This window comes from Eutrema salsugineum, unplaced genomic scaffold (genome assembly GCF_000478725.1).
Source record: "Eutrema salsugineum unplaced genomic scaffold, Eutsalg1_0 scaffold_5, whole genome shotgun sequence".
Lineage (NCBI taxonomy): Eukaryota > Viridiplantae > Streptophyta > Magnoliopsida > Brassicales > Brassicaceae > Eutrema > Eutrema salsugineum.
Window position 1 is genome coordinate 5990473 of NW_006256612.1, and position 13749 is coordinate 6004221.

Here is a 13749-nt window from a genome sequence, read left to right on the forward strand (position 1 = left end):
TTGGACTTTATTTCCACTGCCTCTAGTTCAAACAATGGACATATGAGCAAGACTTGCTTGAATTGAAAACAATCTATTGTTTATTAAGAAAGCTCGAAAGCGGAAAAAGAATAGCAAAACCAATTACTGCACTCTCCATTCAATCCGAGAGTAGTGAGAATGCGAAGGAAAATAGAAAACTATGTACAGAAAGAATAAATGGAAACCCACTAAGCTCCTATTTCCCTGGAGGTAGAAACAATGGTCGATGCTTAATAGAGCTTGATACGAACTGCAATAGAAGTCCGGCAAATGGGACAGGTTTGAATGTCTTGTCCACATTCATTGCAAGTCTGATGTCCACAGTTGAATGCCATGTTTTTTTTATTGACCATACAGATTGGGCAAACCTGAAATTCATGTGAACAAAGATTTGTTAAATGATTGATTAATGTTGCACGGTTTCGTTATGCTCAAAGACATATACATATACAAACCTCTTTCTCGTTACTACAAGTCGGCAAATGCGGTGCAGAGGCAACACTGCTTGACCAGGAACTTTTCGAGCTGTTGGTTAGAGATTGGTTAATACCACTTACTGGTGGCGGACGAGCAATCTTATTTGGACAGTTTCCTGTTCTTCGTCTGCATATTTGAAAACAATAACATTTTTGGTTGGTTATATAAACAGTTGCATAGTTGCAGAGGTTATAGTGAGAGATACACAGAATCGAATTCTAGGAAAATTTACCCGAGTAAGCCGAGCTCTAGGGTGGCTTTATACTGAGACGGGATCTCCATCAGAGCAGAAACTGCAAATTCAGCTTCTTTTCTTCCAGGATCAATGTTCTTCCACATAATCTCCGTGAAATTCACAAACTGTTGGATTCAAGAAAAGGAAATTAGAAAAGCTGTTAAGCTGTACCGAGACGAGACAAAGGTGATGATACTGTTTCAGCAGCATTACCTGGAAATTGTCAAAGGCACGAGCGGGGATGTTGTCATCAAACTGTCTCATTGTATCCCAAGGACCATCTCCAACACCAACAAGAACTATCGATAATGGATATCGACTGCAATTTTTTTTTTTTTTTTTGCACCAGAATAAGTTAGATCACCAGAGGTCATTTCTTCATCTATAGTTTTGACTAAACCTATGCAAGAATTGTTATTTACCTTGCTCTAACAATAGCATCAATGGTCTTTCGTTCTTGTGAACTGAGGCCACCGTTCTGTGTATCAATGCTTCTTGTCACCTTACAAACATCATAATCTACTTATTAACCTCAGGTGATAAATGTGGTACAATGATTGTAACGAAAACCGAAATCTTTATCTACCTGGCCATCAGCAATGATGAGAAGAACATGGTATTGCCCTCCGCTTTCTTCCACAATCGTTATGGCCCTTTCGATAATGGGTGCAAAAGAAGTCGGCCCTGTGACAGAAGCAACCAAAGATTATCATGTAACAGAAGAAACACACAAGCAGAAGAAGAAGAAGAAGAAGAAGAAGTAAAAAGAGTTGTTTTTTAAAACCTGCAAGACACAGTTGAGGAACGATCTCTCTGTAACGTGTAAGTACATCTTCAAACCCGTTACAGAATGTATCATCCGGATAGAAACTGAAGACCTCCTGATCATGTGTTGTAGCTGCAAAGAATCAAACATACAAAACCATTAATCCTCTGTGGTCTACAAACAAAAAAATGACTAATAACAAGTCTTTTAATGCAAGACAATACCATCTCCAAATCCATAACAAGGGATCAAGTTATCCTCATCAAAAGAGGATAAAGTCTTTCCGATGATGGAAATCGCTTGCTCGTAAGGGTTTGGAGCTGGTCCGATGTCATGTAAGCTCTTCTTGTTGAATGACCTCGCTCCTGAAAATCAATCAAACCAACCACCAACCAAGTCAGCAACATTCACAGGTTCAACAAAATTGCTTGCATAACAAAAGTTTCCAAATTTTTCACCTGTCCACTCGTTGCTCTTTGTGACATCTATACCAACAATCAAATTCGATGATTCCAAACCGGCTTTCGACAGAGCAGCCGTAACCTACAGTAACCGGACATTCCAGAGACAGATCAACAAAGTGAGAAAACAACAAAAAAACAAGAATCTCTTCAATAGGGTGAAAAATTAGTGATGGAATTGACCTCGTCAATGGAACGGTAGTCATCTCCGATATGTGAATACTTGTTGCCTTGTTTCTTCTGTGGGCGTGAAGCCGCAGAAGAATGTAGTGGCGTGTAATTTTGGTGAGGATTCGAAGAAGAAGCAAACGAAGAACTTTGAGAATACTTTCGACTGTTAGTCCTGCTCGAGGATTTCGAACTGCCACTTCCCATCAGAGATTTAAAGTAAAACTCACAAATATGGTGAACAAAAGACTGATCTCGCCTGCAACAATTTCGAACACTTAATATGTCAAAAAAAGCTCTGGAGATTCCTCGATCTGAAGTTTTGACATTGTTGAATCAGTGAAGTTCTCGTTGTTGATTACATTAAATTAAAAACCTTTATGAGAAAAAACGCAAAGAATCTCTTTTTGAAGATCACCGTGAAAGAACAAGAAAATGATTAACAAACAAATCCAACTTTTCAATTGGGATCGTAGAAAAAAAGGAAAATTGGAGAGAGAACAATCTGTGATTTAAATGTGCATTATGTTACCTGGAAATCGATTCTCTCTGCGTATGATGAATCTGCTCAAGGGGCTTTGTGAAGGACCTTAACTTCACATACTCCTCTCTCTTATATCAAATTCTCATATACTCTCATTATATCCATCTTTTCTTTTTATTTTATTTTTAATACAAAAAAACATAAAAAGACAAAAAAACCTTTAATAAATAATCATAATTACATATCCAATCTAGAGTACCAAACTCAAACCCGAATTCAATTTAAATAACCAAGTTAACCGAAAATTATTAAACTAAACCGATTTAATTATTTAAACCATCAAATTTAATTAAACCATTGACCAAACCCTAAAACTCTATTTCCCGATCCCAAATCTTCTTCCTCTTCAATTCCATCCTCTTCTTCCATCCTCCATCATCTTCTTCCTCTTCGATTTCATCATCTTTTTCCATCATCTTCTTCCTCTTCCATCATCTTCTTCCTCTTCGATTAAATCCCCACCACTGCTCACTGCCCCTCACTCTCCACTCTTTGCTCTTCTGTTTTAGGCTCGCCACCGCCGCCGTTTTAGGCTCGCCACCACCACCGTTTCACACTTCTGTCATCGCCGAACAGGTATCTTCTAGGCTTAAGAGTAATTAGAACCCTAATTTATGATTTCCTTCCATCAACCCTGAACCCCAACTAATTTCTGATTTTTGTTTTAGAATTTTTGGAGGATGTCGACTAGGGGTTCACCTTCTCAACCAGAGAGATCTGAGGCTGAGTATGCTACGGTATCTGAAGAAGTTTAGTACAACTGGAATTATCGCGTACAACTGATTTTTGTGGTTGAACCAAGAATACTAGTTGTACCAATACACTATAATTCACTTATCATATGCGTTTTGAATGCAGCAAGAGGAGGTCTCAATACCAATGGAACCTCGAGATTTATTCTTCAAGCAAAGCAAGTATCTGTTATACCCAAAGCTTCAATCAAGGTGTGAAACCTTTAATTTCATGGAAGTCTTCAAGAGGCTTGATATCTCAGAGAGGAACTGGTTTGAGAATCATTCCCACTTCAAGCATATTGTCCAAAGAAACGAGAGGCTGCAAAAAAGAAGTAGAAGAACAAGTTTGTTTTGGTTTTTGTTGAAACTAGTTGATGATTTTTCGTGAAACTAATAGATGATTTATGTTGAAACTAGTAGAAGGTTTATTGTTTTATGTTTGGTGAAACAGGATTCAAAAAGTTGAAAACTAGTAGAAGGTTTATTAATTTAATTATGTTTTCAGATTTTTTTGGTTAGTACAACTGATATTATCGCGTACAACTGGTGTTGTTAAAACTAGAATAATAAGTAAAAAGAAATGTATAGTGTCAAAAAATTAAAAAAAATTATAATAAAAAATAAAAGCCACATGTGCGCCGTCAAATTACACGAGCGCCGTCAAAATAATTATAAAAATAATTAATTACTTTTGTTGCGCCATCAAATAATATACAAAGTTGTACCCAAGTAGGTAAGTTGTACTCTATTTTTTTTTATTACACAGAGTTGTACTTTCATAGATAAAACGATTTTATTAATTATATCGTATTAGAAATTAGATTTTTATAGTTGTACTTTTGAAAATAGGTAATAATAAGACATTTAAGACACATATAGATAATTAAATGTATAAAATTATGTTTTTTTGTTAATTTCTTATAACTATATAGCATTAGTTGTAATAGTTGCCATAGAAGTATAAGGTAGATATTATGAAAATATGACTTTTGTGTTCTCAATATTCAAAAATGCATCAAGTTGGATTTACTTCATCAAAATAGATATGAAATAGAGTCTTTAAACACATACTGTTTTCCGAAATGCGGTATTTTAAATAAAACGGAAAAAACATCAAGTTCACACTAGAGTTGTCCACGATAGTTATACTAGTTGTACCAAAACATCATCATCGGTTCCTATCCCTCTTCCTCTTGTTCTGCTACGTTAGGATCATTATACAACCATGCTCCTATTCCTCTTCTTCTTCCTCTTCCTCCTCTTCTTCCTCTTCCTCTCCCTCGATGTTCTCCAACTGATGGATGCCTAGTTATGTTGATGCGTCCTTTTTTCTTAACTATTTCTGGAGAAAATACACATTTTCCTCAGATATGGCCAGGAACAATCCAGTCATCTTTATAGGGGACTGGATAGATCGTCCTCTTCATTAGAATTTATTTACAGTTGTCCATCAGTAGTACCATTTGTACCAGTTGTTTCAGTAATACATGTTGTACTAAAAAAAATCAGGTTACTTATAGAATAGACCGATTCAGATCGATGATTCAGTACGATTCATACGTATTTCAGTACTATAATATACTTAAATAACCAATGTAAAGCCTTAATAGACGTATACATAAAGTTCAGTATTAAAAAAAACTCCCAAACATAACAGAATATATTTATAGTTATCCATCAATAGTACCATATGTACCAGTTGTCACAATAATACCAGTTGTACTAAAAAGCTTGAGATTACTTATAGAATTGATTGATTCAGATCGATGATTCAACCAGATTCATACGTATTTTAGTACTATAATATACTTAAATAACCAATGTAAAGCCTGAATATACGTATACATAAAGTTCAGTAACTGAAAAAATTCACAAACATAATTTCTAAATCCTAAACACATAAAAACTTGTTATTTTTGTTGTAAAGGGGAAGAAATCACCTTGAATATTGAGTTGAGGGTCGTTGAGAGCAGCTCCAGAACGACGCCGAATATGTGTTTGGTTCTGTTACGGTCGATGGTCGTCTCTACTAGAGTTGGAGATTTCTGGGTTTGATTTTTTTTTACATCGATGGAAAGAGAAAGAAGAAGAATAATGGGTCCCATTAAGGTTGGTTGGTTGGGTGGTTGGGTGATTGAGTTGAGTAATACCAAAATTAATTGCATATTGGTTTGGTTTAAATGGAGAGTGAAGTCCATTTTTAAATAAAGGGTAAAGTAAAAATAATGAAAAATAGAGGGGAGTATGTAGAATAAAAGGAGAGTATATAGAATTTTTTAAACTCATTAAGAGTATTTGAGGTTAAAATCCCTTTGTGAACTGTGAAGTGATTTTCAGTTTATAGATACGGTATATATACGACGCCGGATTTGCAGCCAATAAAAAGAAAAACGACGCCTGATTTAAGATATTACTAATTCCCTTTCGCAATTTGGAATATTTGGTGGAGAAAGGTAAAGAAGAAAAATGGAAGTTACAGTACAGAAGCATGTACGTCTAAAGAATTATTATCCTCGGTGAACTATATCATCGGGAATGATTACTGACCTAATTACTGGCCTAAAATCTAATTAAGATCTTTGATTATCTTTTTTTTGGACAAATCTTTAATTACCTATTGAACAGTTATTAGTCAATTAATTACAGTATAAAACCAATCTTAATTCTTGAGTAACTACTCTATTATACTACTACTTGAAAGGATAGTGTTTTTATTTTGGTCAACGGAAAGATAATGTTAAATCTTCTTTATGTACTACTTAATTATTATCTTTTTTCTAACCGAAAATATAGAAAACCCCTAAATATCTTTAAGTTATCTAAACTGTTTGATGTTTCATATCCCTTAGAGACAATTTTCATTAAAAAAAAAGTTATTTACGTTTGTCACTGCATAAATGATTTGAGATTCTTTTTTGGTTGTTATTCGAAATATTTTTCTTCAACTAACAAACTAATTACACTTGTGCTAGTAGAATCTATATTAATAATTTGTTTTTGTGTTATTTTTAGGATATACGTATTGCCTATTGGATTGGATAAACTAAAATCATCATTTATCAATTAGTCACTCAAGACATGTAGATGTAGAAGATATATACAATCCGAAAGAAATGGAAGAGGATAATCCATGCTCCAAAAGCTACAACGACTCTTTCAATCTAATGAAACTCGTTCACATTGCACTCAAAAACACAGTAAAGTCTAATCTTTATGTAGAAATCAATTTTGACTTATAAAAATTTAAGATAAATAATCAAAGTTGTTTTATTTCTTTTGGGTCAATAATCAAAGTTGATTAAGAAACCTTCAAAGCAATTCCAGCTGTACCTGAAAACTTAAAAGGTCTAGCTGAAACAACGGGCCTAATCTTTAACATAATGGGCCTACACAAATGATACAAAAGTGGCTTACCAAATCTTTTCATTACGAGATAAATTAAAAGTTATGTAAACTAACCCGAACCCGAGATTGGTTTATTTTATTGCTCTCTTACCGTCGAAATTGAAGTTCCTCCGGCGTAGAAGATCGCCTCTTGTTTCATTTACTCCGACATATCACTGTCGGAAATCTCCATCCTCCGGTGAGAGACTGGTGATTGTTAGAAAGGTTTATTCCGATCTTCCATCATCCTATACTTGCGTCGTTGGTGAAGCAATTGCGTCAATTTCTTGCACGCCACTGTTTAAAGAAGAAACCTAGATCGGAGAGAGGGTTCTTCACTGATCGACGGTGGTAATGGCTAGCGGAGCCGATGAAGACGCCGAAGCTGTCCTCAGCGATGTCGAATCCGATGAACCAGCGCCTGTTGTTTTAAATGATCCGCCGCGGGAAGAGGTGCCGGACGAAAGGCTCACGGAGCTAATCGCGGAGCTCGATCGCGAGAAGAAAGCTAGAGAAGCGGCTGAGAGTTCGAAATCGGAGCTTCAACTGTCGTTCAATAGGTTGAAGGCGCTTGCTCACGAGGCAATCAAGAAGCGTGACGAGTCCAAGCGAGAACGAGACGAAGCCTTGAATGAGAAGGAGAATCTATCAAAGGAGCTGGAGAATGCTAATAAAGGTAAAGATGAATTGATTAGGCAGCAGGATGAGATGTCGAAGAAACTGGATGAGGCTGTTAGATCTAGAGATGGGTTGAAAGCAGAGATTGAGAATTCGTCGCATATGTTGGTTTCTGGGATCGAGAAGATATCAGGTAAAGTAAGCAGCTTTAAGAATTTCTCGAATGGGGGTCTCCCGAAGTCTCAGAAATACACAGGTCTGGCTTCTGTAGCCTATGGTGTTATTAAGCGTACAAATGAGATTGTGGAGGAGCTCGTTAGGCAGATTGATACGGCTTCAAAGTCGAGAAATGAAGCTAGGGAGCAGATGGACCAACGGAATTATGAGATAGCCATTGAAGTTTCTCAGTTGGAATCAACAATCAGTAATTTGCGGTTAGAGGTTGCAGAGAAGGCTTCAATTGTTGATGATTTAGAGAGGGATGTGAGTGAGAAAGACAAGAGGATTGCTAAACTTGAGAAAGATAATTTAGAGAAGGCAAGTGTATTGGAAGGTGAAGCTGTGGAGCTGAAACAGTTGGTTGATGAGTATGATGGAAAGTTAAAAGCTATGGAACTGAAGATGGTAGCTCAGCGTCCTTTGTTGATGGATCAGCTGAATCTTGTGTCAAGGATCCATGACCAGCTTTACGAGGTTGTGAGGATAGTTGACGTAAATAGTTCAGAACAGTCAGATTTGTCTGAGTCGTTCTTTATGCCTCAAGAGACAGAGATGGAGGAGAACATTCGAGCTTCTTTAGCAGGAATGGAATCCATCTTCGAACTGACCAAAGTGGTTGCTGGGAAAACACAGAGTTTGGTGGAAGAGAAGAGCCATGAGCTGAAGAATTTGAAAGAAACTGTGGGTCTATTAGTTAAAGAGAAGGAACATATTGGTACTTTACTGAGGAGCGCTTTGTCGAAAAGAATGATAGCAGAGCAGCCATCCCAAAACAGCGAATTGTTTAAAGCTGCCGAGAATGGCTCGAGGGATGTTGGTATTGATTTTAAATCCGCTAAACCTCTAAAGGATGGCCAGACTCAACACTCTGGTGGTGATAATACTGATGATCATAGTACAGAAGAGAATGAAATATATTCCCTGGTGAGTGTTCCTCTAGGCTGGTTGTGTTTTATGAGCTTCATTCATTCGGGTACCTTATGATGTCTTCACATTGGAATGCAGGCAAACACATTGGAGAATATTGTCAAGGCATCTCAGCTCAAGATTGTTGAACTCCAGCATTCTTTGGACGAATCCAGGCAAACTCTCTAAACCAGATCTCCTTCGTTATATCTTATAACTTTGATAGAGGGTATTCACTTGGTTTCACTAGGAAAACAAATGCTTAGGTTTACCTCATAGCATCGAGTGGCCTAGGGACCATGGGTCAAAATCAATATCAGATCAAATCTAATATTAGGAATATGATTCCAAGAATCGTTTTATTGGAATCTCGAACATCTTTCACATGTGTTTGCGACATCTTTCTTGATGTTTTATGAAACTCTATGGAAGTAACTATTTGAATGCATCTCTGTGGTTTCTTGTGTAATGCATATTTTGTTCATATGTGATATTCTTAGTTGACCAGTAGTATGCTATCCACAATGATCCCTTATTTGCTTTTGTTGTCACAACTTACGCGGACCATTTGTTTTTGCATGAATTAACCAGGGAAGAGACTAGTTCTCTTAGGAAACAATTGGACAGTCAGATGAAGGAGCTTAACCAGAGATTGCACCAGATAGAAGAACTTAAAGAAAAGGAGAGAATAGCGAATGAAAATGTGAGTGAAATCTTTTTATCTCAGTGACAGCTGTTTGCTAGAGTTGTGAAGTTGATTGTTTCGTGCATAAATTGTCAGTGGATGACTAAATTATAATACGCTGTCCAGAGAATTCAAGTTTGTTAAAATTTGGTTCCTTTTGATGCTTAGGTTGAAGGTCTTATGACTGATATTGCTGCTGCTGAAGAAGAAATTGCAAGATGGAAAGTAGCAGCCGAGCAGGAGGCTGCTGCTGGTGGAGCTGTTGAACAAGACTTCACGTCACAGGTTCGTAATAAGAGTCCTTGTGTTATTCTAGTGCAGGAGCATTGTAATTACACTAAGTGGCTTGTGGTAGATTATAACAGTGTTGACAGCTCAGCAGTTATAGTTGACTCGGTTAGCTAGAGAGCTAACAAGTTAAAAGGAAGTGTAGGAGAATAGTAGGGGTGTTCAGGATTGTATAGGGTTTGGTATTTGATGTTGGGCAGAGAGTAAAAAATTGCTCATTAATCAAGTAGTCTGTCTATGGTGTGTAGTTCTTGGTGAAGAAAGGAGTTTCACTGATTTTGGATCCTACCAGTGTGCTCTGTTCTATTTCTAGGTAGGATTTACCTGACAACTAAGAATGATGGTCTGAACTCTTATTGTCTTTGTTTGTTCAGCTGTCTTTGCTTAAAGAAGAACTTGAAGAGGCAAAACAAGCGATTATAGAATCAGAGAAGAAACTAAAGTTTAAGGAAGAGACGGCTGCGGCAGCCATGGGTGCAAGGGATGCAGCAGAGAGATCTCTGAGACTCGCAGACAATAGAGCGACTAAGTTGAGGGAAAGAATACAAGAGCTAAACCGTAAAGTTGAAGAATTAGAAACCCATCGAGATATGAATACTTCAAACAAAGCTAGATATATGTGTTGGCCGTGGCAACTTCTCGGGATTGATTTCGTAGGAGGTCGAAGAGTTGAGTCGGAACAACAACAGAGTTCGAACGAGATGGAACTCGCTGAACCTCTACTCTGAGAAAACCGGTACTTTATACAGTTATCTCTCTGTATTTGTTTTGATTTTTATGTACATACCAAATCATAAAAGTTTTAAAAGCTTTGACATGTTTTGTTTCATATTGTATTGTTTTACTAAATGGAGTTAAATTGGTTTATTAAGAACAAAATTAATAGTTGAGTAGAATGCAAGAAACAAATAAAGGTCAAATTAATCATCTGTTTCTTTCCTCTTGCGCGTATGGTTGAGTTGCACTAAACTTGGGACAATACACCGGCGGGATATCTCCCACACGGCCAGGTTCCCAACCGACAATGGGGGCTTCTCCGAGACACACAGATTTGAAGTAGCCGTTGTCTCCGAAGATGAAAGCTATGTGGTACCGGGCAGTCTCGGTGGGTTCGTACCCCTAACAGTTTGTCTAAAAGCAGAGCAACGAAAAACTCTTTTTTTGAGTTTTAGCATAAAACCATCTTAAACCGACTGACATGAAAACTATTACTTGTCAAGGGTCGATACTCAGCTCTGTTCGATGTTTGAATTGATTGTTTCAGGCTTATCCTTTGCTTAGTCATGCCACACAAACCGAAAGCTTTAGCAGATGTGATCGGACATATATTGTTATGATTGTTACACATGAATAATATGCATTAACCAGACATTGTTCCGCTTATTCTGCATAATTCGCTTGTTTGACATAAGGCTATATCTCTCTCTCCATATGGGGTTCAATCAAATATTGGAGATTCAAACTCTCTAAAAGATCCTTTTTACTTTGGTTATTTCACCTATCCTTCATTTCGACTTTGCAGAATCAAACTTGTTCCTCATTCATTATTTGTAGGGGAGGTCTTCGTCAGCTCTTACAATCTGTCAAATACTTTTCAATGTAAGATTTTGTTATGTCATGTGAAATGTGATAATTTTAAGGATAATGTGTTTACTTGACTTACTCAAGGTCTGTTCGCAGATAAATGGCGAACACAAGCTACTGCTCCTTCAATCATTCAGCGTAAACTTATATTGTATTCTCCCAGCTTTGTGGATCTGCTTAAGCTTTCGGTTTCTATGGCATGATTGAAACAGAGCTGATAAAACCAATTTAAACATCCAACAGAGCTGAGTATTGACTCACCCACTGTAGAACATGCCACTCAACAAGTCTGCCTTTTCCTGAAATGGTTTTATGCTAAATATAATAGTAGTAGTAGTAGCAATGAGATCATTGTGTTTATACATATGCTAAATATAATTGACAAAAAAAAAAATAATAAATAAATATAATTGACTCACCCACTGTAGAACCGCTGTTTTGTTGTGCAAGGAACTAAATGTTGTGTTCCTCTGTTTTTATATACAACTATTTTAACACTCCGTTGTAGTTTTTTATTTTTTTTATTTTTAAAGTGATAAGTGATTATAACATTGTAGGTGTATCAAGAAAATTATTGAAATCTAGTAGATGTTAAGAAAGAAAATCGAAAGAAATATGATTTCCTCTTTTTTAACTCGAGTATACTATCCTTATAGGAAATGGAAAAGAGTACATATTTCGACGAAAATTAAAGTAAAAAACAAAAGAAAAGAGGCTGTGTTTCTTTTTTTTTTTGATAAATAGATTACTAGAGAGAAGAGAAACACAAAGCCCTAAGAATGACGACCACGATATACGATCTTGGACCGGACCTGGTAGAGGAAAAGATACTCGCCAAGGTTCCGATAACATCTCTGCGAGCAGTGCGATCCACCTGCAAATTGTGGCACACTTTAACCAAAGAGTGGGTATTGGGCAGAGGAGCAGCAAGGCAGCAGTTTTTGGGGTTCATGACGTTGGACTTAAAGGTTTTTTCAGTCAGATTCAATCTCTGCCGCAAGGAAGAAGAAGAAGACTTGGTTGATCTATCTATAAAGAAGGTAGCTTCACTTGAACAAGTTCTCGAGATATCTAAAGTCATTCACTGCGACGGCTTATTGTTATGCCTCACTGAGGACAAGTCGAGGCTCTTTGCTTTGGAACCCTTATTTGGGGCAAACAAGGTGGATCGAACCAAGAACAAGTTTCCACACTGCAGATAGGTATGCTCTCGGATATGACAAGAACAAGAACAACCATAACCACAAAATCTTGAGGTTTCTTGATCGAAACTCGGACGGTTTTGGCTATGAAATCTACGACTTGAGCTCTGGTTCATGGAGAGTTCTTGACGTCAGTGTCAGTCCCTACTGGGAAATACAGTATCATCAGCGTGAAGCATATCTTTGAAGGGAAACACCTACTTTTTTGCTCAAGAAAAGGATCCTAACTCTGGTGGAGAATGGATACAAGAGATTGAAGATTTCTTAATCTGTTTTGATTTTACAACAGAGAGTTTCGGGCAGCGTCTGCCTCTCCCGTTTCACTCTTATACTAATCCCCACGCCTGGGATGTGACTGTGACTCTCTCATGTGTTAGAGATGAACAGCTCGCGGTGCTACATAACCAGGGTGAGTATTCATTATATATTTGGCATATTGGAGATTTGGGTTACGACTAGTATTGACCCCAACGCCGTGTCCTGGAGCTGAGACAATATGTTGGTAAAAGTTCGGTTTTACCTTGAAGCTGGGAGCTTTTTTGTTGACGAGGAAGAGAAACTCGCTGTGGTTTTCGATTTAGACAGATACGAAGGCACCAATATTGCCCGGTACCTTACTGTGTACTCTGGAGAAGATGGCAACTTCAGATTTGTGACTTCGGAGAAGCCCCCAATGTCGATGGAGAACCTTACTGCGTGGGAGATAGAGAGTATTGCTCCGCACTTGTGTGCCCTTCTTCTTATATTCCAAGCTTAATCCGAATCAACCAAACTTGCAAAAGGAAAGAAAGAGATGATTAGATAGATACCTTTTATTTGTTTCTTGCATTCTACGCAACTATTAAGTTTGTTTCTTATTAACCCAAAAATTAATGATTTAGGCTTTTTATGTTTTTATTCCCTTTTTTTTTTTTTTTTGAAGTTTCTATTGTCCCTGTCAGTTGCATAATAAACAATTGAGAATGGCACCATCTGCAAGCAAAGTATGACATTCTCTTCATTCTTGGTCCATGTCATCGTTTGTAGATCATCAGCTCTGATTATCGGTAAAACGTAAAAGGTCGTAGTCTTTTGGGGATGTTTTAGCAAGTTTACTTGTTCTCAGCCTTGTCTAGTTTTCTTCTCCATCTCCAATTCCACAAGACACACATCTCACCAAGACACACATCTCATATCATCCAACTAAGTAAACTTGCGCAGATATTGTTGGGAAAGAGGTCTTCGTCAGATAGACTGACAAAAGTACTTACAATCTGTTGAAAATGAAACGAAAAAAGAAACCTTGACCAAAAAAAAAGAAAAAAGAAAAAAAAAACAATCATGGATAATGCGTGTACAACTTGACTCATTCGAGGTCTTTGCAGCTGAATTGGCGAACACAAGCTACCACAGCTTGAATGGTGCAAAACATAACATGCAATGCTAAAAGCGCAACAAATGGTATGGAATATATATAA

General features: G+C 37.2%; 3 protein-coding genes across 3 annotated transcripts; 2 read left to right on the forward strand and 1 right to left on the reverse strand.

The window, feature by feature from the left end:
• Window positions 1-8: 8 nt before the first annotated feature.
• On the reverse strand, window positions 9-2737 carry LOC18992361 (E3 ubiquitin-protein ligase RGLG5). The gene is made up of 11 exons (XM_024152038.1): window positions 2661-2737; window positions 2144-2387; window positions 1958-2042; window positions 1724-1864; window positions 1518-1631; window positions 1320-1417; window positions 1156-1235; window positions 947-1052; window positions 731-858; window positions 477-624; window positions 9-389 (listed from the first exon to the last, which is right to left on the reverse strand). The coding sequence occupies exons 2-11, from the start codon at window positions 2333-2335 to the stop codon at window positions 252-254; spliced, it is 1230 nt and encodes a 409-aa protein (XP_024007806.1). The 5' UTR covers window positions 2336-2387; window positions 2661-2737; the 3' UTR covers window positions 9-251.
• A 4142-nt stretch (window positions 2738-6879) lies between these two features.
• On the forward strand, window positions 6880-10385 carry LOC18992362 (paramyosin). Its single transcript, XM_006415753.2, has 5 exons — window positions 6880-8551; window positions 8633-8709; window positions 9125-9236; window positions 9387-9503; window positions 9881-10385. Exons 1-5 carry the CDS (start codon window positions 7145-7147, stop codon window positions 10232-10234), a joined length of 2067 nt encoding a protein of 688 aa, XP_006415816.1. The 5' UTR covers window positions 6880-7144; the 3' UTR covers window positions 10235-10385.
• Window positions 10386-11869: 1484 nt separating this feature from the next.
• LOC18992363 (F-box/kelch-repeat protein At1g24800) lies at window positions 11870-13093 on the forward strand. Its single transcript, XM_024152235.1, is given in 5 exon segments — window positions 11870-12214; window positions 12216-12464; window positions 12467-12714; window positions 12716-12945; window positions 12948-13093. Coding segments are annotated over 5 exon segments (1218 nt in total).
• Window positions 13094-13749: the final 656 nt, after the last annotated feature.

Bases quoted from the DNA above. Each gene is read 5' to 3' on its own strand.
- LOC18992361 (XM_024152038.1), bottom strand. From the start codon at position 2,335: ATGGGAAGTGGCAGTTCGAAATCCTCGAGCAGGACTAACAGTCGAAAG. The intron at 2,043-2,143 runs GTCAATTCCATC...CGGTTACTGTAG, and splicing joins ACTACCGTTCCATTGACGAG to GTTACGGCTGCTCTGTCGAA. The intron at 625-730 runs GTAAATTTTCCT...TCAAATATGCAG, and splicing joins CTAGAGCTCGGCTTACTCGG to ACGAAGAACAGGAAACTGTC.
- LOC18992362 (XM_006415753.2), top strand. From the start codon at position 7,145: ATGGCTAGCGGAGCCGATGAAGACGCCGAAGCTGTCCTCAGCGATGTC. The intron at 8,710-9,124 runs GCAAACTCTCTA...TGAATTAACCAG, and splicing joins CATTCTTTGGACGAATCCAG to GGAAGAGACTAGTTCTCTTA. The intron at 9,504-9,880 runs GTTCGTAATAAG...TTGTTTGTTCAG, and splicing joins AACAAGACTTCACGTCACAG to CTGTCTTTGCTTAAAGAAGA.